The following is a 27,978-nucleotide window of genomic DNA, read 5'->3' on the forward strand; positions in this document are numbered from 1 at the left end:
AACATTTTTTTAGTTCTTGACACTCAAATACGAAAAACGGGATACGAATGTACCAGAGTCGTTAACTTTTATAATATTGTCCACAGAAGTGACGTTTTTACTAAATCTTTTTGACCCGAATATAAACCTCTCAGGATAGTCCAGTAATAAGATTTAATTGGTATTATGAAAAACTGTATAGGGATAGGTATTTAGCGCGTATAACCGTTTTGGTGTGATGTATCGCGTCTGCGCGCGCGCTGGTCTGTGGCGGCGCGGCTACCATCACTACTTTCCTTCCCTGCGTGTGTGACGTAACTCTATAAAAGAGTGCGCGGTGAAGACGCCGCCGCTATACCGTTTCCGTTCGGCAGGCTCGGCCATAACGTCCCGACCACCGGCACAGAAGGACGCGAGCGGAACCTCTTCCGCTGAGCCCCCACGGACTCACCAGTGACTAGTTCAACAAAAGGTGAAGTGCTCAAGGATCAGTGCACGTGTGCAGTGACAGTGTCGTGTTATCGTGATGGCAACAGTGTCTGTGTGTGCGGCGACGTGGGGCACTGTCGCGATCGCGGGCAAGAGGCTGGTACTAAAGGGCTGTGTTTGTTTCAGATACGAGATGAGGTCTTTGTGGTTGTTAGCGGCGCTGTGCTGCTTAGTATTGTCGGCGAGCGCGAGCCCCATCGCGCGGCCGGAGGAGAAGGAGGTTGGGCGACAAGCGGCGGCGGCCGCTGCGCCGGCGGCGCCCGCCGCGCCGGCTGACGACGACGACGACGACGACGATGATGATGATGATGACGTAGACCTGGATGATGCGCTGTCAGGTGAGCCTCATGATGGAGACATTTCAATTCGGTTGGAGAGTATCATACACTCCCAAGCTCTAAGTCTTTTGGTTTCTTCCGCATACCAAGTGTGATTTAAAGACAACTTAAGATCTCCCACCATTCCAATGATGCAGTGGAATTCAAAGGAAATTAATTAAATATTAATTACCCTATGGCTGCTCAATAACTTGGCTTTTTAATTTGTGTGTGTTATGTTATTTCTTTGAACTTTCTGAAATGTTACAAATAGCGGTACCTAAAGGTAGCAACAGTGGAAAGGTCGTGACAATCAAATTAATTTACGCATTTCAAATATGTTTACCGTAAAACTACATAACTGTACCTAATTTAATACTGTACGTATGTTTTGAAGATTCTATATGTAACAATTAAGTATTAATTACATCGTTCTTTTAAAGTTACGTTTTAGTTTTGTTGAGTTTATAAATAATACTTAATGTAAGACTGCAAGTACAAATTAATCGAAGATTTATTACGACAACTTCCGTTTAAGTGTCGTCATTTATGAAGTTATTTAACCTACAAACTAACGTTTAAATTATTATTGCACTTAAACTTAAAATTACGATTAAATACATAGTAGTTAATTGGATTTAAGACAAATATTGTGGCTATATATAGAAATTATAAACTAAAATAGATAAATAGGTACAAAGTCAAACTCAACTAGTGACCGAATCGGGATACGAACCTGTGTTTTCAGTTTACGTGGCTACCGTCTTCACCACTAGTCCACCCGACCTTGATTATTTATAAAAAAAATGTGCAGTTGATTTTAATTTAGATTATTTTATTACGTACAATAAATTTAGGTACTTATCTAATTAGATTTGTTTGCGTAGTATAAATACTTGGAAATTTGTAAGATATTTATCTATTTTACGGTACTCAAACAGTACAAACAGTTTCGCACTTGTTCAGCCAGTACAAACTTGCTGACCTGTTGGCTTGTACCGTTCAAACGAGGAACCATAACGGTAGAGCCAAGTGTGAGCTTTACCTCTCATTCAATGCTCCGGTAAACAATCCACTCTACAACTTAACATACTGCGTTTTAATTAACTTCTTAATTGGAATGGGAAGTATTTATGCTTGATTAAATAGTCATAAAGCAGAAGTGCGCACTTAGCTGTGAGAAATAAAATAGGTTTAGATTGTATCACATTATAACGATCTCAGAATTGATCTTGTTCTAGAAACAGTTTAATTCTTGTAACAATAACAGCAAAGTATTCATATAATTGGTACCTATCCGTTTTATCAGACAGGCGTCCGGTTTTCCGTTTCATAGCCCAGTATTTAGTCTATCGCTTTCACCCAATAGCCCAGTTCATTTTAGATTTCTTCAACTCTCAATTCAATTTTTGCACCTTGTTGCTTCTGTCTGCGTCCCATGACGGGCAAGGGAAGCATCCGTTCGGTGTACCCCTTACATTTCATTTATTTAGTCGTATGGCATCAATTTAAAAATAGGCAATTATTTCTACATTTTAAATAGCAATATTCAGGGAGCTTAGCCAGTCTGCTGCGTCGGGTATGAGATGAGATTTCATTAAAGTTGCAATAGGGTATCTATTGCATGCCGCACATAGACCAGTATACCATTGTTCCATGGGAAAGGAAAGACAACAAAGTGACAAAGACTTTCATCATAAAGCGATTAAGAATAACAAAATTAATCGTTGAAAGTGTTACGTTTTTTCGATATAAATACCTGAGAACCAGGCCAAGGAATGTGAGCCGGCCGACAGCGCGCTCAATGCGTAATTAATTCAAACAGATACTCAATCAGAGAAATTGATGCTCCTCTGCTTTCTAACGAAAGTCTGCAGGACGTCACGGTCGGTCGGCGTCTCTGATTAAATGTTTGCTTAGTTCGTTTGGTGCTGATCAAAATCGTTGCATTAGTAGATCATTTTTTTTTAAATTATAAATGGGCTTACTCTTGGCCGCAGAGTAGCCAAAGGCAAATACGTGGCCTACCATGGAGTGAGCTCACCCAGAAGATACAAACTTCACTCTTGATTTGAGTCTTGTCAAAATTATCTAAATTTATGGTATATTGTGCCAATGGTAGCTCTGATTCACTGTTAAAACGATTGTGCTATTAAATGATATGACATTAAATTGGTATGCGCACTTGAATAATAATCGGTTTAATTTAAAGTCAAAATTGGGGGCTATTAGACTTTTATTTGGGTGGCCTTTTGGTAAATGGACGGCAGAATTGAGTTTCAAGAGTAGTTTTAGCGTCAATATTTTGTAATATGATAAACAGCTCTTGTAAAGTGCTTTGAAAAATTGGGCACTGGAATTTTAAGAAACAGGTTTAAAGATAAGAGGAAAAAGTAAGGGATGATGAAAATTGAGAAACTAGTAACACTAGAGCTAGTTAAGTGGCCGAGATCGGATTTGAACTGGCGTCTTCAGGCAGATACGTATAGGTAACGCCATGACCACAAGGCTACCCGGCCACAATGGTACCGGTACCAAATACTCGAGTAGGTTTGTAAAAACCTTTTTTAGAAAAAATAATTGAAATTGTACCGTAGTAGTTGTGTAATGGATTCCATCATTTTCGCTCTTTACGCTTTGGGTAAAATTTTAATAAAAATATATTTTCAGCTGATGACGATGATGATGATGACGACGACGATGAAGAGGAGGCTGACGACGATGATGACGACGAGGACTACCTGGAGAGGTTCTTCGATGACATCTTAGGAGGTGAGCCTACTTCTGAATCTTACTTAAAAATAATTTGTAGTCGTAATAGTGTCAGTATTACATTCGGGATTTAATTTCCAGACGACGAGGACGATGATGACGATGACACGCCCGCAGCGGTGCAGCCGGTCGTGGCTCCCGCCGACACCGTAGCCGCCGCGCCCGCCGCCGCCGCCGTCAGTGCCGAGGAGCCCGCCGCAGCCGCCGAGGCCGCCGAGGAGGCGGTCGAGGGCGACAGCGAAGCCGCCGCAGCCGAAGAGTCTGAAGTCGCTCAGAAGGAGCCCGCCGAGGTCGAACAAGCCCAGCCCGCCGAAGAGGCTGCGGAGGCTGACGATGCTGATGATGATGACGACGAGGAAGACGACATCGCGGACGCGCTCGACCCCTCGGACGACGACGACGACGACGAGGACGACGACGACGACGATGACGACGACGACATCACCGACGCTCTCGGCAGGAACGTGAGCAAACAAGCACGTGAGTCCAAAAAGCTGAAGGCTAGTCTCGTCAAACACTCGAAAAAGTCAGGGAAAAAAGCAAACTACCTGGGTAAAGTAAAGAAAACCAAAGCGACGGCCGCCGTGGCGGCGACTGCGGAGCACAAAAAGTTCAGATAGTGAGTAGGCGCCGCGTCCCATCCACCTGAGAGACCCTCGCGGTCCCCTTTAGCTTAGCTATTTATTGACTATTTATTTATTCTATTTAATTTATTTTATTTATTAAGTGAGTGTGTTTGACGTGTGAAAGTGTAAGTATGGAACCGAGAGAGTTAAATTAATGTCTAGATCATGTCACACTGGTCTCGTGGCAATTTATTGGAAATAAATCTGTTGTTCTAATTTGTTGTGTGCAATTTTTTATATAACCTACAAAGTGATTTGTGCGTTCTTTTTATTGCAAAAGATTGAAACGAATGATCGGTCAGAATTCTAGTTGAAGTCGTATTTGTCAGCTGATAGAGTGACATTATCTAGTGATATTAATTTAATTTTGAATATAAAATGTATACTAGTCATGATAATAAAGTAGGTCCTATCATCCTAACCTATTACTTCGTATGCTTGTAATGTATGTAATGACTCTTTTAGGCATTTATCTATATTGATCCCGTATTACGTCCAAAGTAGATCATAATATTAGTATTGTATATGTAGATATTAAAGTGTAGATATAATTAACTAGCCTTTTGACCGATTTATCTATATAATCTAACGCACAGACCAATTTCGTCCCGTTCCCATTTCCTTTATTGATTGAAATAAGATAAGTAAGGTAGAAAATGAGGGGCAGAGAAAGAGGTAGGAATCCCTGCCGTGATTGCAGGCGCGGTCATAGCCCTTCACAAGACATATTTTGCCACTTTGAGCAGGTGGACCAGTATATTTGTGGTGGTCAATGGAGCGCAGACCCACGGATCTAGGGATCAAGAGAGACTAGGAACAAGTTTCGAGACGGGTTCATTAATCGGCCAGCAGCGTTCGGGCAGAAGGAAGTTGACGGGCGTGGATGTGTGTTAAGAGGTCGGGTGACGGGCGCACTTTCCCAATCCGGCCCGAGCGATGAACCCGCCCGATTTCTTCTACAACCTTGACACTTTCTTTGACCTTGCGCCCGCGCTCAGGAGCGACCTTGACGAATCTCGAAACATTTCAACATTGATAGAAAGTAAATCGCACTAGATGTTTACTCTCACTGAATGACGCGCACCGCGAAATTTGCGTGAGTGTCCGGCTTAGTGAAAACGAGATAATGAGATGCGAGAAGAGAAATTTTAAATGTTTGTCGCCGTGAAATGCTGGGAGAGTCGTGGAGTCATATTCGACCCGAATGGAACTCGTTTGTTACCGGTAGTGGTAACCTACATACCGTACCTGTCGAATAGCTCGCCTTTTACGGTAAAACTTCGAGACCGTTTCCAATGATATTTATAAATAGTATTGATAAAATGGGTGTTTAAAACTGGAGTGAAACGTTGCATAACATGAATTATAAAGTCATTATCATGGTCAATATCGAGATAAAGTATGAAGCTGGTGTAGCAGAAACCTAGATACGGTGCCGGTTCGTAACAGAACTATGCCGTACTTCAGATTTCTTTAGCACGTCTCGGCACGCAGTTTCTTTTACGTGTGGAAAATAGAAAATCCACCGTTGACTGCGTGTATTAATTGTGAGTGGCCATTAGAATTCATGCGCGACTCCGGGAGCGGTACAGTTAGTTCGCGTGTCTTCGTACGTGCTCAGAATTAGGTGTATCCTATGAATTATGCAGGCCGATTACTAATTATATGTAGACTTGCGTGATGCAATGAAAAACTGAGTTTATATTTAAATAAAAGGAATGTCACGTCCGTTGAAAGAGAAATTGTTTGCCAAAGTTTCCCTTTGACTTTGCGCTCATTTGCAAATCAAACACAAATAAAGTAGGTAAACTACATACCGTACATACATAATTTAAAGTGTGCAATACCGTTGGATGGCTCGAAAATGAGCGCGATATAATATGCATAACCGTTTATATTAATTATTTTATAAATGGCGTGACAGGAAGGTTGCTGCTTTGTAGTATCGAACTACTAATAGGTCTAACTATTTACTAGTAGATGAGTTGTAATCGTAAGTAGTTACGATTAAAGCAACTTGAATGTGATATTGAGTCAAACAACTTGGCACGAATCGACAATTAGAAATCTGTCATGTATTACTCGATAACTCTATCGATTACTCGGTGACATGCACTTATTTGTTTAATAAGTGGATGATAGAGTCGCTAACCTGACATTTCTAAAATATTAAATAGAATAAATTAATAGTTTAAAAAACACTATAAAACACGCTTTTATAAATGCACGTAAAAGCCAAAAATAAATTATGGATCGTTCAAGTTGTCTCTATTTGTGAGCTGAAGTTTAAAAACTATGTGCTTTTAATTATAATATTTGATTGTAAAAGCGTGGGGCGCTGGAACAGGAAAGACTTTTTGTATAACTTGCTGATAAATCAAATTATGCTATGTTACGGGAAGGAGGTTACACAGATTGACGCGCTAACTGGAGTTGCAGCATGACTAGTAGGTTCTACATTAAACAGTCAAATCAATTAAAAGTCAGTGTTCAAAGTAGGTAGGTACCAGTTTGTCGAACTCAGACAAAATATGCGCTAGTAGCGAGGAGAGTCGACAGTCACCGACACTTAGAACGCCGCTTTTTTCCGGTAATCAAAGTACAAAAGGGGAAAGTGTCTATAGTGACAGGATGCAGAGTTCTTGTTTGTGGACGAGATATCTTTGGTTCTCTTTGGTAACCCTTAGGCGGCATATGTAAACGTTATGTTCTCATGCAACTTCATTCGCCAGGAAGTTCGGATTAGCATTTGTTTACAAGAAAGTCTTTCCTGTTCCAGCGCCCCACGCTTTTACAATCAAATATTATAATTAAAAGCACATAGTTTTTAAACTTCAGCTCACAAATAGAGACAACTTGAACGATCCATAATTTATTTTTGGCTTTTACGTGCATTTATAAAAGCGTGTTTTATAGTGTTTTTTAAACTATTAATTTATTTTATACTTTTTAGTCATTAATAATGAAATACTTTTAACATTTATACATAAATTTATTTCAAGTAGGCGGATTTTACATGCCATTTGTGGCTTAACGTGTACTTATTGCTAATTGCTACTTAATAATAACTAGCGGCTACCTTCTTATTACGGTATTATCATAAAAATGTTTATACCTAGTAAGTTATCCGTAAAAGATAGACAATATAGACATGTGCCATCGCGGACTTTTTGAAAACATTAGAGAGACATACTTTCGCCATACATTGTTTTGAAGCTCTCAGCTAGTGGGATTTTGTTTGACTCGATTAGAAAATATTGTCACATTTCAACTAAGTAATTCAAACAAAATTTAAGTATTTCTTTTTTGCCGAGCCCCCCTTTATTTGCTCTTAAGGGTCACAGGAAAACCATTACCCAACTTATTTTAAATACAACGTTGATCTTTCTTTTATGCGGGGGCTTCGCCCCCGAGCCCCCTTTGTTTGCTCTTAAAGGTCACAAGAAAACGCTAACCCAACTTATTCTAAATACTGCGTTGATCTTTCTTTCATGCGGGGGGCTTCGTCCCCCGAGCCCCCCTTTTCTTTACTCTTGAGGATCACAAGAAAACCTTAACCCAACTTATTTTAAATACTACGTTGATCTTTCTTTTATGCGGGGGCTTCGCCCCCCGAGCCCCCCTTTGTTTCCTCTGAAAAGTCACAAGAAAACGCTAACCCAACTTATTTTAAATACTACGTTAATCTTTCTTTTATGCCCCGGCTTCGCCCCCCTAGCCCCCCTTTTCGTTACTCTTAAGGGTAACAAGAAAACTCTAACCCAACTTATTTTAAATACAACGTTGATCTTTCTTTTATGCGAGCCCCCCTTTGTTTGCTCTTAAAGGTCACAAGAAAACGCTAACCCAACTTATCTTGAATACTACGTTGATCTTTCTTTCATGCGGGGGGCTTCGCCCCCCGAGCTCCCCTTTGTTTGCTCTTAAAGGTCACAAGAAAACGCTAACCCAACTTATTTTAAATACAACGTTGATCTTTCTTTTATGCGAGCCCCCTTTGTTTGCTCTTAAAGGTCACAAGAAAACGCTAACCCAACTTATTTGAAATACTACGTTAATCTTCTTTTATGCGGGGGCTTCGCCCCCGAGCCCCCTTTTCGTTACTCTTAAGGGTAACAAGAAAACCCTAACCCAACTTATTTTAAATACAACGTTTATCTTTCTTTTATGCGGGGGCTTCGCCCCCGAGCCCCCTGTTTGCTCTTAAAAGTCACAATAAAACGCTAACCCAACTTATTCTAAATACTACGTTGATCTTTCTTTCATGCGGGGCTTCGCCCCCGAGCCCCTTTTCTTTACTCTTAAGGATCACAAGAAAACCCTAACCCAACTTATTTTAAATACAACGTTTATCTTTCTTTTATGCGGGGGCTTCGCCCCCGAGCCCCCCTTTGTTTGCTCTTAAAGGTCACAAGAAAACGCTAACCCAACTTATCTTAAATACTACGTTGATCTTTCTTTCATGCGGGGGCTTCGCCCCCGAGCCCCCTTTGTTTGCTCTTAAAGGTCACAAGAAAACGCTAACCCAACTTATTCTAAATACTACGTTGATCTTTCTTTCATGCTTCCCCCCTCGAGCCCCCCCTTTTTTTCTGTTATCTATTTCAAGGCCTGATGATGGTGCCGGCCATCATCAGGCCTTGAAACCTAATCGTAGTCATAGTTCATTACAAGACTTTTCTAAGAAGCCCAAAAACAGCTATGATACGATGTTCCATCATGTAGTTCCAGTTCATATCTTCCGGCTCCATCATCAGACCTTGAAACCTAATCGTAGTCAAAGTTCATTACAAGACTTTTCTAAGAAGCCCAAAAACAGATATGATACGATGTTCCATCATGTAGTTCCAGTTCATATCTTCCGGCTCCATCATCAGACCTTGAAACCTAATCGTAGTCAAAGTTCATTACAAGACTTTTCTAAGAAGCCCAAAAACAGCTATGATACGATGTTCCATCATGTAGTTCCAGCTCATATCTTCCGGCTCCATCATCAGACCTTGAAACCTAATTGTAGTCAAAGTTCATTACAAGACTTTCCTAAGAAGCCCAAAAACAGCTATGATACGATGTTCCATCATGTAGTTCCAGTTCATATCTTCCGGCTCCATCATCAGACCTTGAAACCTAATCGTAGTCAAAGTTCATTACAAGACTTTTCTAAGTAACCCAAAAACAGCTATGATACGATGTTCCATTATGTAGTTCCAGTTCATATCTTTCGGCTTCATCATCAGACCTTGAAACCTAATTGTAGTCAAAGTTCATTACAAGACTTTTCTAAGAAACCCAAAAACGGCTATGATACGATGTTCCATCATGTAGTTCCAGTTCATATCTTCCGACCCCATCATCAGATCAGCTCAACAGTACCATATTATTGTATTGTCATCGAAACTACATATAGCTGCCAATTTTCATAACGCTACGACTCCTGGAAGATGGTTAAATTAGCTTCCTTAGATTCCATTACATACATAGTTACATACACGACGACCTAATAAAAGCGTGTTAATTAAAAATGGTTTTAGATAAACATACGATCGTTTAAATAATCGACCGATTAGCGAAGATTAACTTAAGACAAATAGAAGAATATTGAAGTGATTCTCGTGAAATTTTGTGATACAATATGGAAATTCATCATCACAGCAAGATCTAGAATGTTAGTAATCTATTCTCTTGGCCTCTGGCATATTCGTACGTTAAATTTAATGCAGTTTTTAAAACCAACACAATGACATTGTGTTTTTTATCGGTCTTTGGTAAATCATAAAGAAAGTCCTCTTAGTCTCTCTGAAAATGAGTAAAATCAAGGACAAAACAGGAACAGTTTTTCTAACATGTTTCTAGATTCGTATTGATTGACCAAAACATACAATAAAAGAGTACCTAATATAAAATTAATCTTTTTTGCGGATATCTATATCCATCCAAGTTCATTGGTCATTGATGGTCGCAAGTTCACCGATGTGACCCGGTTTATGGTATTTGCAGACAAAAGGCACCGTAGCGAAACGTCACAATCGGTTGCAAGCTTCCCTTGTCAGCTATGTGGCAAAGTCTGCCGCTCTCGCATGGGGCCTGTTTAGTCACAAGTGATGTTTCTCGGACATTGCACCATTAAATCTTCAGAAATAGACGACGCTAACGACAATATGTCAAATCCATCATACTATTAGATAATAAACATTTAAAACAACACACGATAGAAGCGAGATTTGGTGATGTGACATTTTCGATAAGTGCCTATAAAAAAAAATCGCATTGAAAATTAGCGCTACAGTAATAATTATCGCAGCTTGTGAGCTAAGGGTGAGTAGCGCCACTAACGAGTGGTGAACAGCCTAGGGCAGCCACCAGATAGTCTCTCTGTCTGTTGCAATTTGAGAAGATCATAAGGGTCTCCTCAATGGACCCATGGATGCAGAATCGGCTTTCGCCGGCAAAAATCGCTCGTTAGTATGAATGTATGTAAGCGTAACGGGACCCTAAGAGCTCAAATGTATGTTAATAGTTATTTGTTATACAAGGGGCAAAGTTGTATTTTAACGCCGAGTGTGGAATTGAAAAACGAGCAAGTGAAAGGATCCTATAGTTGAACCACGAGCGAAGCGAGTGGTTCGAAAATAGAATCCTGAACTTGCGAGTTTTTTAACACACGAGAAGTAAATAGTTATTTGTTATACAAGGGGGCAAAGTTGTATTTTAACGCCGAGTGTGAAATTGAAGAACGAGCAAGTGAAAGGATTCTATCGTTGAACCACGAGCGAAGCGAGTGGTTCGAGAATAGAATCCTGAACTTGCGAGTTTTTTAACACACGAGAAGTAAAATACATTTGCACCCGAGTGTAACACAAAACTTTTCCCCTCACTATAGCGAGGAAACTACAACGCAAAAAAATGCGTTTATCACTGCTTCCAGTAGTTCCACAGGTGCTAAATCATCTTAATTACTAGATTCACCTACTTTTATCAATTTTAAAGCAGTTAATTTGACTTAATTCAAGGTCAAATTACTTTACCCACTAGTGGATAAAACGCGTTTTTACCCGCTGGTATTAAAGGACAAAACGCGTGTTTCCGAGTTAGTGGGGGGAAAATACATTTGCACCCGAGTGTAACACAAAACTTTTCCCCTCACTATAGCGAGGAAACTACAACGCAAAAAATGCGTTTATCACTGCTTCCAGTAGTTCCACAGGTGGTAAATCATCTTTATTACTAGATTCACCTACTTTTATCAATTTTAAAGCATTTAATTTGACTTTATTCAAGGACAAATTACTTTACCCACTAGTGGATAAAATGCGTTTTTACCCGCTGGTATTAAAGGACAAAACACGTGTTTCCGAGCTAGTGAGGGGAAAACATATTTTGCAATATTTTGCGGAAATACCACAAATACATGAGCATGCCTTGACTTTAAAAAAATTATGCAAAGTTTACAGTTATTTGTACAAAGCCAATAGCATATCCAATGGATTAAAGAGGGAAATTCTTATTGTATAGGTTGCTCTGCAAAATGGTTTCTCATCATTTAGCGCAGGTTTCCTGTGTATTTGAATCGCCTGTTTACCTATTCTTTATTCTGGTGAGGGAAGGAAGCCAATACCGATAGTTTCATCACTGAAAGTTTATTTCAAACGGATCATAGTAAGTATCAGGTGCCTATATGAAATACGCATCAAAGTTAAGTTTAGTAAATACGATACAAGTGCGGAATAAAGAAAGTTCGAAACGAGCTGCGATAAATTAAAACACGACCAAACGGAGTGTTTTTAATCGACACGAGTTACGAATTTCCTTTTCGCACGTGTATCTTACGACGTTTTTCAGTACAGATGACCCTCCGAAGTTTCGACCTGACATATAATGAACCACTTCTCGCACTTGTGCGTAAAAAAGACACCATATGTATTGAAAATGTATTTGTTACGTCATATAAATAGATAGTAGTGCGCTCAATAATGCGTAACATTTCTGATGCACGTTTACCACCATGAAATGAAAGAAGAATCCTATTCTTTGTGTTTAAGACTAGAACTTGAACAAAACATCAATCCACAGGTGCCCTAGAAGGCGAGACAGAGAAAACGCCAAAAGAGACAGTGCCAGCGATATACATCGTGAAATACAACCGCTTCATAGACAACATCCTCGAGAAGATGAACGATATCCTGCGCAGATCCTATGATCCTGTCAGCGTGAAGCTCCAACCTATCGATGCTAGCAAGAAATCTACTAAGCCGAAGAAGAATAAGAACAAGAACAAAAAGAGGTAAGATTTTTGTTTTAACCAGGGGCGGCTCATCGCTTCTTTCATACATAAAAATAAATATTACAGGACATTCTTACACAGATTGACTGAGTCCCACGGTAAGCTCCAGAAGGCTTGTGTTGTGGGTACTCAGACAACGATATATATAATATACAAATACTTATATATAGAAAACATCCATGACTCAGGAACAAATATCTGTGCTCATCACACAAATAAATGCCCTTACCGGGATTCGAACCCGGGACCGCGGCGTAGCAGGCAGGGTCACTACGCGCTAGGCCAGACCGGTCGTCAACCGGCACGACGTCGCGGCCCGTATTCGACAACTTCACGCTGCGCAATAGAACTCAATGTCGGCTGCTCGTGCGGTTCGTTGACAGTGAGCCAGGGTGCTTAGGCATCTGCTAAGATTGCAAAGGACCCTGGTTTGAGAGTCCAGGCAGGCCAAGTATGGTCGCGCGATAAATGATAAAATATCTGGCCGGTCCTATTCGCATTATTTTATCATTTATCGTGCGACCATGCTATGCCTACCAGGTTTCCATTGGATACCGGGGTAACTTTCTTGTTTAGATATTTTTATTACAATGACCTACTACGTATCGATAACAATTAACTTGTAATAGTTGTGATACTTGCTTTGTTGCCAAAATTAAGTAGGAATGTTAAAAATCTCAAATATAAACGGCTAAATGGATCCATAACTTGGGATGTTAAATTACAGACAGACAGGCACCGGGTCAGGTGAAAGTAAATATAAGAGATCTTAAAGAATGTTGAACAGTTGTCGTAAAACTGAATCGTTAAAAAATCGAAACCGTTTTAAATATATCAAGATTTCATTTTTATTGGCCTTGGTTTAAGCATCAAGTCCCATAAAAGGTAATCTTACAATATAACCTAACCACAAAATTAAAATTAAAAAAAAAAAAACCCCGACCGCGACATAGTAGACTGACTTTCATGAAACATGGCTAAAAACACTCCCGACTAACTCAGCTTTCAGACAAAAAAAAATCTAAATCGGTTCATCCGTTCGGAAGATACGATACTACAGACAGACAGACAAATAGACAGACAGGCAGACAGACAGACAGACAGACAGACAAACACACAGACAGGCACGTCAAACTTATAAACACCCCTTCTTTTTTGCGTCGCGGGTTAAAAAATACAATGTGAGCAACATACAGCGTCCACATCCGACAAAGACGTCACATTGATGATGCAACATCAACATACAATCACGCGGTTTCTTCTAAATAGATAAACGTTAAACAGTCAAATGATCCTCTTTATAAAAAAGAGCTATCGTTACTGTAACTACAAGATTGCCTAACAAGCAATAAACGATATGTTTAAGTCAATTTGTTCTAATGGACCAAAAGGCAATCAATGATCGTGAGATAATACGCCCACATAAAAGTAACGTTTATAGCCGAGAACTTTCACTTTTTTCAATCAAGATTAACATTTATTTAATTTACAGGAAAACGACGAATAAAAAGAAGCACAATGCTCGCGCCGGTAATGCAGAGAAAACTGACAAAATAGCCAACAACACAGAGGAAATCAACAAGATTGAAGACCCTGTAACTGAAAAGCCTGTCGAGCAACTTCAAGCTGAAGGCAGAGCGTTGAAATCAGAAAGCGGGAAAGCCAAAGTGACTACTCCTAAACCGAAACCTTCAAAGACTACCAAGCCAAAAACGAAGCCACCGAAAACTACATCTAATAAGAAACCAGCTGTTAATAAGACAAAAACTAAGACCAAGACGACTGTTGAGAAGAGTAAGCCCAGAGCTAAGGGTACTTTGTATGGACTTTCTTCGTTGAGGAGGATGGGCGACGTTGCCGTCAGCATTATGTCGGATCACACCACCGTGAAAAGTAACTTTGCTGTTGGGCCTTTGATCTTGAGAGTGGAAAAGGAGGTATGTGACTTTAAGTATTCTTTAGCATTCGTTCTTAGTAGTCACAAGTAGATTTTATAGGAAAAGATACCCAATTTAAAATTTAGTGCGAATGTATATGTATTTATTCATTTTCTGCAGTGCTTTTTCTTATCAGTCGTTTCATTAATGTATCCATCCATACTAATATTATAAATAAGAAAGTGTGTGTCTGGTTGTTTGTCCGTCTTTCCCGGCAAAACGGAGCGACGGATTGACGTGATTTTTTAAGTAGAGATAGTTGAAGGGATGGAGAGTTACATAGGCTACTTTTTGTATCTTTCTAACTCCCTACTTCCTTAAAATGGAGGGTGGAAGTTTGTATGGAGCATTCCTAGGGTTCAAATATAACAAAAACAAAAGCTTTTTTTTCAACATTATGACAAAAAAAACATAAAAAACCAAGCACCAAGGTTTTTTTTTAAATGTTTTTTTTTCAGATGAACAAATAATACGACAATAACGGTTTTTTGTGATTTGTAACGTTTTTTTAAGCCATAAAAAAACGTTTTTTTGCAACCCTAAGCATTCCGCAAGCCGCGGGCAAGAAAGCTAGTACCTATTTATGTATTTTGAGGTCGAGTATTTATGATGGCTACTTTATAAGATGGCTAATCATTTTGGCGGCACAGATTTTCTTCAATTATTCTGCAATAAGTATTGCGGTGTGCTCGCGCAAAATGAAACGGTACTCAAGCAAATATTTTAATTTATTCGTGCACGGTCAAGGAGTACAGCTCACAAAGCTGCAGACCTAGATTAAGAAGCATGATTTAAGGACATGTTTTTAATGATCAGTCTACGAGTATTAATATGCAATTTCATTGGTACGTTTGTAAAACGAACGTAATAACCGTTATTTTCGCTGTACTCTTTGCGATTTCCTTAATTTAGGTAGCTTTGTTTCCGTTTACCTTAAGGTGCCCATTCTTCTAGGTCGGACGAGGAGCTAAGAAAGAATTGAAATCCGCCACTGCCACCACGGCTGAGATGACCGGGAAGATTAGCCTCCGGGTCAACAACCAGGGCGTCGCGACTTTACACTCCATCAAGGTTCTGCAGCCCAAACAGGTGAGTTTGACGATGTGTTACGTGATGATCAAGGATCCACGGAGTTGAAGTCAGCAACCACCATCATAGCCGAGGTGACCAGCAAGATTGATGATGAAGGATCCACGAAGTTGAAGACAGCTACCAGTGCTACCACCATAATAGTCGGATGACCGGGAAGATTAGCCCCATAACACAGTATACTAAAGAGTACTATCGTACAGTATGGCCACTCCCCGCTAAAAGTGCCGCCCACCCCCTCTCGGTTACCTCACTGTTACCGCCTGTCAAGAACGCGAACATAACAGTCGACCGGTCATATTTTACTCATACAAGCATGGTACGCATTCACCTACACGAGCTTAAACTGTGTGCTAGGAACGCGCCTCTTTCATATATTTCATCGCCAGTGTCCGAGGTATGCCCAGTTAACATCAATTTCCTATAGCCTAATCAGATGAGTGACTTAGGCTCTAAACCGAATGGAGTCACGGAATTGACTTGACTACCACGGAATCGCCACTTTACATTTCATTAGCATACGTCTAAATTTTCTTTGAAGCGCTGGTGGCCTAGCGGTAAGAGCGTGCGACTTTTAATTAATCCGGAGGTCGCGGATGAGTTTATCGGAACTTTTGTGCGAAATGTCATTTGATATTTGCCAGTTGATTTTCGGTGAAGGCCAACATCGTGAGGAAACCGGACTAATTCCAATAAGGCCTAGTTACCCTTTGTGTTGGAAGGTCGGATGGCAGTCGCTTTCGTAAAACTGGTGCCTACGTCAAATCTTGGGATTAGTTGTCACAGTGGACCCCAGGCTCCCATGAGCCGAGGCAAATAAATAAAAAATAAATGCGGCAACAGATTCACAGAGCTTACCGTGGGCCTCAAGCTCAAGATTACGCAAGGACGATGATATATGATAATATATAAATACTTATATCTTTATCCATGACTCAGGAACAAATATCTGTGCTCATCACACAAATAAATTCCCTTACCGGGATTCGGAACAGCACCGCGGCGTAGCAGGCAGGGTCACTACCGACTGCGCCAGACCGGTCGTCAAATGCCGGGATAACGCAAGGATGATGGTGATGACGTCTAAATTTTCTTTATTTCACAGCCGCAGCTCAAGAATTTTGGCGCCGCAGTCAAGTGTCGTGAGAAACTCATGTCGGCCTCCAAACCCATGTTCATCCACCAAAGCGTGACCAGGGAATAAACAATCTTGATATTTTAGTGTAAGGCGTAGCGTATGGGCGGTGAACACTCACCCATAGCCTTGGAAAGATAGCATATACTTTGGAAATTGGGAACGAGTGACTTTGCTGTGAAAAGTAGACTCCAGCGGGCGTATCGCACTAGTTTGATAAACTTTATCCCATTGGTGCGTCCCTGTCGCACTTACACATAGTGCTGAAATGGACGTAGACTCCAGATCGTGCTTACCTACGGCATTTGAAAAAAAAAATGACAATTGTCAAGCTGTGGGTGATTTCATCACAGATTACATGACATTGACACTTGACGCTGCAATGTTGTGCCTATTAACTAATTTAACTTGTATTCACTCTGACGTATTGACACCGTGCTTTATTTCACAGTCACTTTGACTTTTACTTTGAAAGGGTTCTACAGTGGCCTAGGATTCATATTGGTTGACTGAATAATGATTGGTCAGTATTTTCAACGCGACGAGATTCTATGTTAAACTAAGTCGGTTCCCTTTTCTTTAGTACCTATATGACTAGTTTTAATTGTACTCAGATCTGCATTTATAGATTTTAATATATTTAAAAGTTAAGACTGTTAAGGGAAGTTAAGTTTTAAAGATACTCATAGACGTGGAATAGTCAGATGATGCATTTATTAATTTGTAACTTTAATGGTGCTAAGACTTATTATAAATTTTGAATAAATAAATATATTCGTAACGGCATTTTTTTCTTGTGAAGGAATAAAATAAATTCTACAACTTTTAATTTCACCTATGGTTATAACGTCATCCAAGTAGGTATTCTGGTCTTCGAGAAATTTGAATTGTTTCAACCGTGACGTGTTTCTATTGTCCCTGGTCTACCCTACATTGTTTAGTAGGATTACCAAAGGAATACCGTGACTGTATATGCTGTATAGACTACCCGAGCTCGTTGTGTCGCTTAGCTTCAAACTCAGGTAAATCCATTCTGCTTTAAGGTTGATTATGTATAAAAATATATAATTATAATCTGAAAAAGAATCAACCTTTTAGCAGAATGGATTTATCCGAGTTTAAAGTTAAGCGACACAATTGGCATTTGGAAAACACAGCAGGCTATCTCGCGGGCGAGAATCTACGCCAAGCTGGTAAGGCAAATTATTACATATTCATTAAAAAAAATGGAAGAAGTGAAACTTCGTAATGTGTTGTTTTTCAAAATTCCAGTTGGCAACACTCAGCGAAAAAAAAAAGTTGAACAAATGGGCAGTTAAAGAACACAAGCTTGAACTATAAAACAATAATTTAATACAAACACAATGTACACGTCAATGGAATGGGCTCATTTAAGGGAAGAGAGCGAACATTGAATAGTTTTATACAAAATATAAGAAAAAAACATTTTATAAATTGACAGCCAATGTAGGTCCATATCTGTCATTATGCGATATTTCAGTTACAGTTCAATACAAAATAAACAAATAATACCGAAATATTAAATAAAAATTGCGTTTAAAAATAAGCACTGTCTATGTTTTTTTTATAACTAACCGATAATTTATTTCGTGCATGGTATACAATATTTTAAGTACAGGCAACTTCCATATAAGTAGGTATCGTATTTTTTGTCAAAAAATTGATATTTTCTGAATAATACATGTATGACACTGATAATAGGATCATAATACTTATTGATATTTTTTTAAGAATTTGAGAGATTACAAAAGTAGTAAAGGTAAATTTGATTGTTTACATTATTTGCTATTTATATTGAAAATGTTAGTTGACTGAGGGTCTCCCCGAACCTATTGACGTGTAATCGGCTTTGCCGACCAAAAATCGCTCGTTAGGATGAACGTACGTACGGCTGCGTTCAGCGACGACGGCGCGTAAGCGTCTTTGTTGGTATTTTTTGGTCGGATAGAGCTGGTTCCGCGTTAATAGGTTTGGCGAAACAATACAAAACGTTTCTTTTAAAATAAGGTAGGTAACACAACTCATAGCTGAGCATTTCTTTTTTTTTTGCCACTTTTATGAAGTGTGATATTTTTGAAAAAAAATATGCTATTTCTACTCAGAATTACTAGCTTTTTCAATCCTAGTAGTTTAAAAAATTGTCCCATACAATTTTTTCTTACTTTGTTACCATTTTCCGTACATGTTGTATGGGGTAACAAAAGAGGAAAGTAACAAAAATGTATGGAAATTCTGGGACACTTTTTGTCTCCCAGTGAGATTGAAAGTACTCGTGATTCTGAGTACAATTGACCTAAAATTTCCTAACAATCAAAATTTTTTTACTGGCAAAAAAAAAAGAAATGCTCAGCTGTTATTCTTCACTTAAATTTTTATTATTAATTGGGCCATTTTTTTCAAACCCTCTTTTTTTTTTGATAAGGAAAGTTGTATGTGATTTCCGCTCAGAATCGCGAGCGCGTACATTTTGTATGGCGGTAACGGAATGGAAGGCCTAAAAAATGTATGAAAATCTTGGGAGATTTTTTTTCTCGTATCAGAATCGAAAGACCTCGCGATTCTGTATGAATCCGTAAAAAAGTTACCAAAAAAGTGGGGTGGACAAATTTGGAAAAAAATGGCCCAATAGAGTAATTGGACCATTCACTGACCTTGTGTAAATTATAACTCTAGAATAGGCAGCATTTCTCAAAAATTATAAAATATTGCAAAATGGTCCGCATAGCCTCTAAATAAGATTCACTGGGTAACATTGAAAGGGTCTCCACAAACATATCGACGAGGAACCGATCCAAAAAAATAACGAGCGATTTTTGGTCGGCTAGAGTCGATTCCGCGTCGACAGGTTTGGGTAGACCTTAATGTGATATCTGTAGGTCAAATTAAATATTTTTAGCTTAAAAATGATCAGTGTGAGCCAACTGAGCCAAACTTGTAGAGCCTCTATAGAATATTTAAAACCTTATGTACACTGGAAATGACTAAAGTTAGTGTCAACCCACGCCTAGTTGGCAACAACTGTCCTGCCTCTATAAGGGTTAAGTAAACGAGATACAGATGCAGTACGATATCCTTTTTCCTTCATATTTTCCGGAAAACTGACGAACGTGTCATACACCCATACATACAAAGAGCGTACACCCATCTTAACACATTCGTGGACACGTATGCTATAGCATACGCGTAGTCATTTGTTTCCTTTAGTCTATGACAGATGACGTCACTAGACGTAAAGGCCAGCAGTTAGAGATGCGTTCTAACTCTTCAGGAGTTTCGGGTGTCCATAGGCGGCAGTGATCGCTTACCATCAGGCGATCTGTCTGCTCGTTTGCCTCCTATCTCATAAAAAAATACTATGTCCGTCAATCTCCGTAAAGCCACTTAGCAATAATATGTTACTCTTCGAAATATCATGTTAAAATACGAACGTTTCCGACAAAATACGACGGAAAACAGTTATGCACGACATCTGTACTTTACTATCATAGAAATCTGACATTTCAAATAACATTTACACCGGCGTGGACCTGTCAAAATCGATGCCAACGTAGATTGGTACAAGTGTTATAGCTAAAATATTGAACTTCAAAAACAGTTCAAGTCCGAACCAAATCCATCGTTTTTTTGGCGTCTAGTTCAACCTATAATCTATAAGGTACATTCAACCAATTTCAACCGTAGGCCACTCTACAACCATGTCAAAATGACAAGCACTAAGAGATTCCTTACAATCTGATTTATAACGTCACTATGACATAGTTCTACAGTGGCCTAGGGTTCCAATTAGTTGACTGTACAGTGGGTCAATTCTCGACTGGAGGGCAAATGTAACTAATCCATTTTTTTATGTTTCAGAATGTTTGTATTATTAAATAAAGTTGTCCACCGGTTATATATGGTAGGCGTGTTCAGTTGATACATGTAGAATTCAACATCATAGTGTAATAATGGAAAAAAAAACAATTTTCCTAGAAAGTCTTTATAAAGTTCTACTTTTATGATTTTTTTCATATTTTTTAAACATATGGTTCAAAAGTTAGAGGGGGGACGCACTTTTTTTCCTTTAGGAGCGATTATTTCCGAAAATATTAATATTATCAAAAAACGATCTTAGTAAACCCATATTCATTTTTATCTATCCAACAATATATCACACATTGGGGTTGGAATGAAAAAAAATATCAGCCCCCACTTTACATGTAGGGGGGGTACCCTAATAAAACATTTTTTTCCATTTTTTATTTTTGCACTTTGTTGGCGTGATTGATATACATATTGGTACCAAATTTCAGCTTTCTAGTGCTTACGGTTACTGAGATTATCCGCGGACGGACGGACGGACGGACGGACGGACGGACGGACGGACAGACAGACATGGCGAAACTATAAGGGTTCCTAGTTGACTACGGAACCCTAAAAATGGATTAGTTACAATTGCCCCCCAGTCCAAGTTTGACCCGCTGTACTGTATTCCTATAAAAACTGCATCAATGTCAATCCATTTATACAATTAATACTAGATAAGCGTCAATATAGAAATCGGTACCAGAGTTGAGGTCTCAAATAAGAAAATAACCATGTTTCAAGTGTAAGGCCTGAGTGTACGTGAATACTGGGCGTGCAGCGGGGTAGGTGCGGTGCATATCAAACAATTGAAGCTCATACAACTGTCCTGAGTCGACGCTACTTAGGGTAGACGTACGCTCTCCAGCCCGAAATTTCAAATAATTAGAATATCTTGAGAATAGGTGAGACGACTAAAAAAAACTAATTAGTCCGTCAGTTAGATTATCAAAGAATTTTAGACACGTATTTTTTTCTTTTTTCTCGTAAACGAAAAATGACGACGGTACAGTGCGTTGAAGTTTCGCGTGACGTCACGCCTAGGTACAATTTTTACTTAGAAGTGACGTCACAAGCCCCCACTCTGGAACTTTGATGCTCTATACTCAGTTCAACCTTACTTGTCCAATCATGTAAACAAACACTGCTGGAAAACATTATCTCACTTTTATCTGGAATTGCACATTAACCATCACTATATAGTCCTCCTCGCCGTGTCCGGCGACGGCGACTCCTCCAACGGTTATTGATCCGAAGCATGGAACGCTCTGATGTGGCTTGCGAAGCCAAACTTGGTTTTGAAAGTGCGATCACAGGTTGCGCAATGAAGCTGGCCGGCAGGGTTGTAGGTATAGCTATACGAGGGCTTCGGTCGTGTCTTACGGAGATGGCGTTTAGCATCCAGGTCTTCCAAACGTTGCCGCTCGTATTGTTCAACTTTTTTATGCACAGTTGCGCGCCATTCAGTTCTACGCAACGCCATCTCCTCCCAGGAGTCACTCGGTATGCCGCAAGTGGTTAGGTGACGCTTGAGGACGTCCTTGTGGCGTAGGTACTGACCCCCTGTTTCCTCTTTCCGACAGCGAGTTCGGAATAGAAAACCGCTTTGGGTAATCTACTATCGTCCATGCGTACGACGTGGCCACCCCACCTCAACTGGTGCTTAATGACGAGTGCCTGGATACCCGGCATCCTGGCGCGACGGAGGACCTCCGTGTTCGGTATTTTGTCCTGCCACTTTATGCGCAGAATTGAGCGAAGACAGCGTAGATGGAAGGAGTCCAGCTTTTTTATGTCTGCTTTGTAGCAGCACCAGGTTTCTGCGGCATAAAGAAGCGTCGGTATGACTATGGCCTTATAGACCAACATTTTGGTTGTTAGCTTAATGTCATGTGATCGCCAAACACGGTTATTCAGTTTCCCAAACGCTGCAGCTGCACTGGATATCCTAGACGGTATTTCGGACATTAGGCTATTGTCGTTCCGGAGCTTGCTTCCCAGGTACCTAAAGTGTGACACTTCTTTTAGCTCTTCGTTATCCAGTCTGATGCATGAGTGTTCTGAGTGACAGCCCCTAGGTGGCTGCACTAGCACCTGTGTTTTCGTCACACTTATAACCAAGCCAAACTGTCGGCACGATATGTTAAGAGAATCCACGTATGACTGAAGGGCCTCCGCCGAATCCGCCATAAGGCAAACGTCATCCGCGTATAACATTTCCATTATGGAAAGTTCTCTTACTCGCCGTTTGGCCCTGAATCGTGAGAGATCAAAAATGGATTTATCTGTCCTGGATTTAATCTGCATAAGACCACTGCAAGTTTTTCTTGCGTCTGTCAACACAGCAGCAAAGTATAACGCAAACAAAGTAGGCGCCAAGACACATCCTTGCTTCACACCGCAAGAGACTAGGAAAGGGTCTGAGAAGCTTTCTTCGTGCCGAACTGTAGCCATCATGTTATCATGGAATTGGCGTATTAGGTTAACAAGCTTCGCAGGGCAGCCAACTTTTCCTAGCACAACCCAAAGGGCCTCCCGTGGTACACGATCAAACGCTTTTTCTAGATCGACAAAGCACATAAACAGAGGACGGTGCTGCTCTAGACTTTTCTCTTGGATTTGTTTAACAACAAAGACAGCATCTACCGTACCTCTGCCTGGGCGGAAACCACATTGGGTTTCTGGGAGCAGTGTTTCAGCAAGAAGGGTCAATCTTTTATTTATTACATGAGCAAGAACCTTGCCGGCAGTCGACAGGAGTGAGATGCCTCTGTATGAGCTGCAGTCAGAAATATCGCCCTTGCCCTTATATAGCTTGCAAATGGAGGCATCTTTCCAGTCTTGCGGCACCGTTCCACGTTCCCATATTTTGTTGACAAGATCAAATAGTCTGCTTCTAATGTTAGGTCCGCCATATTTGTATAATTCTGACGGTAAGCTATCTGACCCTGGGGTCTTGGAGTTTTTCAGTTTATTTATTGCTGCATTGAGTTCGACGAATGATGGAGGATTAGCAAGGTCATCTTGTGTGGGCAAGCTTTCGATAGCCTCAATGTATTGTAAGTCAGTGGTTTGGGTTGGAGGGTTTAGAACCTCACTAAAATGCTCTGCCCATCGGCTAAGAATGTCGCACTGCTCTGTCAGTCGGGAGCTCTTATCTTTGCTGTATATAGGCGCTATTTTCTGCGGTTTTGGACCAAATATACCCTGGAGACATTCAAAGAATCTACCGGTTTGATTTGTGTCTGCATATAGCTGCATTTCGGTTGCTTTGTCTGACCACCATTTATCCTTCAGGAGACGAACCTTCAGTTTCAGTCGTTGTTGTGCCGCATTTCTTTCAGCGACGTTACAAGTACGCAGTGAGCGTCTGAAATCGTCAACAAGTTTCCGGATATCCGCGTCTGAAGCGTCGAACCAGTCTTGGTTTTTCTTTTGCGGTTTGCCAATTACTTGTGACGCACAGTTATGTAGGCAAGTAGCATACGTTTGCCAATGGTCATCAACTGATACATATTCTGGTATATCTCCCGCAGCTGTACCAAACGCATCATCTAGTTGCCGACTAAGATCTTGATCGTTGGTCAACCTAACACACGATAACCTTGCTGGAATCTTGTGTGGAGCTCGACGTGGAATCCTAAGTTCAATACGCAGTTTGGATCTAATAAGTCTGTGATCCGTCCAGCCCTGAGCACCCCTCATCACTCGAGTGATGAGAACTTCAGCCATATCCTCTGGCGTACTATGACATAATCTAAGAGGTGCCAGTGCCGGGATCGTGGGTGCATCCATGTGGTTTTAAACTTGTCTGGCAGCCGAAAGCACGTGTTTGTTAGGCAAAGTCCAAATTCAGCACAGAGAGTGAGAAGATCCAATCCGCTAGTATTACATTTCCCAACTCCATGACGCCCGAGGACTCCCTCCCATGAACTATGTTCAGTGCCAACGCGAGCATTGAAATCACCAAGCAAAGCTATTTTGTCGGCAGGTGGGATCTTTCCGAGGACGCTTCGAAGTTCTTGATAAAACTTGACCTTCTCATCATCAGGGGATGGCAGGGTGGGTGCGTAAACACTGACCAGATGAATAAATTTATTTGTGGTTAATGGAAGTCGCAACGTCATTATTCTGTCACTAATGCCCTTTGGAAGATCTAGTAGAGACCCTGCTATCTTGTTACGTATAGCAAATCCCACTCCACTTGCTGCTTTTTCACTCTGTGGTTTCCCGCTCCAATAATAGGTGTATCCACCCAGGTCCTCACGCAAAAAACCTGAGTCGCCGAGATGGGTCTCACTGATGGCGGCGATATCGATGTTATATTTAGCCAGTTCCCTAGCTATTAGCGCAGTCTTCCTCTCAGGGCATATATTGCGTTCGCTGTCTAAGAGAGTTCGCACGTTCCAGGTGCCTAAAACAAGGTGTTGTTGTGATTTATTTACATTCTTCTTCTTTCGACCGCATTAAGTGGTGAACAAGTGACCGCGGTTAGCCACATGCGAAAATATGAGACGAACTATTTTTAGGCCACCTTAAACCACCTTAAACCATCACTAAAAATGTTATTATACACTTAAATAAACTCACAAAGTATTGAAATCAATAAAAAAACCACTGAAAAATATCATTTCTAAAACGATTTTCATCAATAATTGTAATTACGAACGGATGACATCAAAAACTCCTGACATTACGAAGTCTAGATTGTCTATGAGTCGTAATGTTGGGATGACAACTTATCGTTATGAACGATCGATATTAAAGTTTGAATTTGTATAGCTTGGAAAAAATGCGTTGATAATAATTACAATAATTTATCAGATTTATTAACCGACTTCTTTACGTTTTATTTCCTACCTCTTTACAATAAATATTTTACTATCAGTATATTTTTTGTTGTATTAATGTTAATGTTAGGTACTATGAAATGAATACTGTACTAGCCTTTTCCATAGGATTGTTGCAAATGTGACGAAACCTAATTAAATTTTGGTTTTTACATAGATGTTGTGTGACGTAAAATTGAAAATCCTCTGATGACATTAGCAGCGTTTATTTACAAATTATCGTTAATTTAATACATAATTTTATCGACATTTCCAATCACTAGTAATTGTCTTTGATCATATTTGGCGTTTCGTTTGTTTACATGATAGGACAAGTAAAGATGAACCGACTGTATATCTTTCTATTTTTTCATTAATTAGAAAAAGCGAAAAATATGTGTTTAGTATTTTTGGACGATCTAACTGACGGACTGAACAGAATGCCATTTTTTATGTAGTCGTCATCCCTATTGAGAAAAGTATGGCAAAGGTATAATTTAGTCGTTTAAGAATAATAAAAAAACGGTCATAGAATAATAAAAGAAGCTAAAATAAAATTTTCACATGGAGATTTTTCAAATTTCGATAACTCTCCGACTGCATTCCCTCAACTCACTACCAACACCTATAACAAAAATATAATATATCTAAATATTTAATCAATATACGGTTGTTACTTAAGTTATTATATCGCGACTGTTGCGACATGTTTCGAGTCCTTTAGGAGACCCGTCTGGCATGAGTGCTCTCGGCTAGACACCGTCACACCTCGGACAGTGACGATCAACGACGTTCCTACGCACACAGACTAAACTCGTGTAGGTGAACGCGTACCAAGCTTGTATGCAAGGCTCGGAACCGGTTTATTTTTTACCGGTTAAAACCGGTTTATTTCCTATTTACTCCGAACTTTGTAAAGAACGCGAACGTTATGAGAACTTTATTTTAACCGAAATAAACCGGTTTTATTCGACAAGCGGCGAGACGCACAGGCGCCGCGCAAATACCTACGTTCACGCAGCGACTTTTTTGTTTGGTTAGAACATTATTACCTATCAGGCTGAGGAATAAACCGGTTTATTTTGTTCTAAATCGGTTAACCCGTGGAGCGTCCTATAGACACACGGTGTCTATAAATCGTAACTATGTAATTTGGGGCTCCACGGGTTAATCGAACGAAACTTTTATGAAAGCGTTCCCCTAAAAACCGGTTTAAAAATAACGGTTTTTCGAGCGAAAACGAAATTTAAAGGTGTTGTCGCAAGTACATGATAACGGTTTGAAACTTTGTATGAGTGAGATATGACAGGTCGACTGGTCGCGTTTTTTACAGGCGGTAACTGTGAAACAAGGTTCACCCTCTTTTGGCATCTTCTGGGCGAGCTCACTCCATCGTAGGCCACGTCTTTGCCTTTGGCTAGTCTGTGCCGAGAGTCGGCGGCACTTTCAGCGGGGAGCGGGAGTGGCCATACTGTACGATAGTACTTTATAATACTGTGACTCCGTACTCCGCATATTGATTAAATATTTGAATATGTCTCACAAAAGTTTAACGTCTATCATATATCTACACTAAAAAATATGGTCAAGTGTCATTGACCCCACTGGAATCACTGATCGTCTTCGCGCTCTCGACCTTCAGCAAGGGAGTCTGGGTTCTGTCCTCTGTGATGATTTCTGTGACGTCATCTAGTTGTAGGGAGGTGTACGACGGTGGTGGTGTGATCGTCTCTTTTTTACCGTTTAGTAGGGGCAGGGCTATTTGCCCGGTGAGATCTGAAAAATAAAGAATGTGTGATAATATGTGTAGTTTGTAGAAAAATAGTAACTAAAGAGAAAAAAAACTATAAAATTCCCGTGAGACTCATACATATTTAAAAATATTTTAAGCGGGTTACTCACGTATCAAGTCGATATAGCGTTCGACATGTTTCGGTCCAATTTCGAGAACCTTTCTCAAGAGTAGCGACCCCGCCTTTACATGTCGATGTTGAGTATGCGTCGCGCTCTCGACATGTAAAGGCGGGGTCGCTACTCTTGAGAAAGGTTCTCGAAATTGGACCGAAATATGTCGAACGCTATATCGACTTAATACGTGAGTAACCCGCTTAAAATATTTTTAGAAAAAAAACTATTTAAAACTTGATATTCAATATATCCTGACAAAAAAAAGTAGAAAATAAAAGGGGCAACACCGTATATGTAAAACGTTTTGCATGTGGCAACTACTGATTCACATTTGTATGAGAATAGTCAGTGTTGCTATGATAAAAAAAAAATAGTTCCGTTTCTGCTTTTATTTGAAATGCTGCTGTTTTGCATGTGGCAACTACTGATTCACATTTGTATGAGAATAGTCAGTGTTGCTATGATAAAAAAAAATAGTTCCGTTTCTGCTTTTATTTGAAATTTAGCTCAAACGTATAGCGTTTAAGATTACCTTGCAACGCGCGTTCTAACTCGTTGGCAGAAGGGACGACGACCACACTGGACCCTGCTCCTTTGAACACAGCTGAAACGTTGCTCCGAGGTGAGAGCAACACTAGGGGCTGCCCTCTTGATACTAGCGAGCTAGATAGCGCGCAGATGCCTTTTGCTGCTGTGAAATCAGCACCTGAGAAAATAAATTTTGTATAAATTAATAAACGGTAATATTAAGA

At 40.0% G+C, this 27,978-nt stretch overlaps 2 protein-coding genes across 3 annotated transcripts in view; one reads left to right on the forward strand and one right to left on the reverse strand.

Annotated features, from left to right (window-relative positions):
• Positions 1-201: 201 nt before the first annotated feature.
• Positions 202-15,695, forward strand: LOC125233367 (nucleolin). The gene is made up of 7 exons (XM_048139356.1): positions 202-451; positions 595-806; positions 3,456-3,557; positions 3,639-4,037; positions 12,254-12,464; positions 13,957-14,401; positions 15,356-15,695. Exons 2-7 carry the CDS (start codon positions 602-604, stop codon positions 15,536-15,538), a joined length of 1,545 nt encoding a protein of 514 aa, XP_047995313.1. The 5' UTR covers positions 202-451; positions 595-601; the 3' UTR covers positions 15,539-15,695.
• A 10,467-nt stretch (positions 15,696-26,162) lies between these two features.
• Positions 26,163-27,978, reverse strand: part of LOC125233280 (sodium-independent sulfate anion transporter) — a 73,170-nt gene continuing 71,354 nt past the window's right edge. For both annotated transcript variants that reach the window (XM_048139232.1, XM_048139233.1), the window contains exons 12-13: positions 27,759-27,932; positions 26,163-27,094 (exon numbers count right to left, since the gene is read on the reverse strand). In XM_048139232.1, the coding sequence (XP_047995189.1) occupies positions 26,904-27,094; positions 27,759-27,932 (365 nt within the window). In that variant the 3' untranslated portion in view covers positions 26,163-26,903. The remainder of the gene's footprint in view (positions 27,095-27,758; positions 27,933-27,978) is intronic.

The sequence above is a fragment of the Leguminivora glycinivorella genome, chromosome 14, assembly GCF_023078275.1.
Source record: "Leguminivora glycinivorella isolate SPB_JAAS2020 chromosome 14, LegGlyc_1.1, whole genome shotgun sequence".
NCBI classification, from domain to species: domain Eukaryota; kingdom Metazoa; phylum Arthropoda; class Insecta; order Lepidoptera; family Tortricidae; genus Leguminivora; species Leguminivora glycinivorella.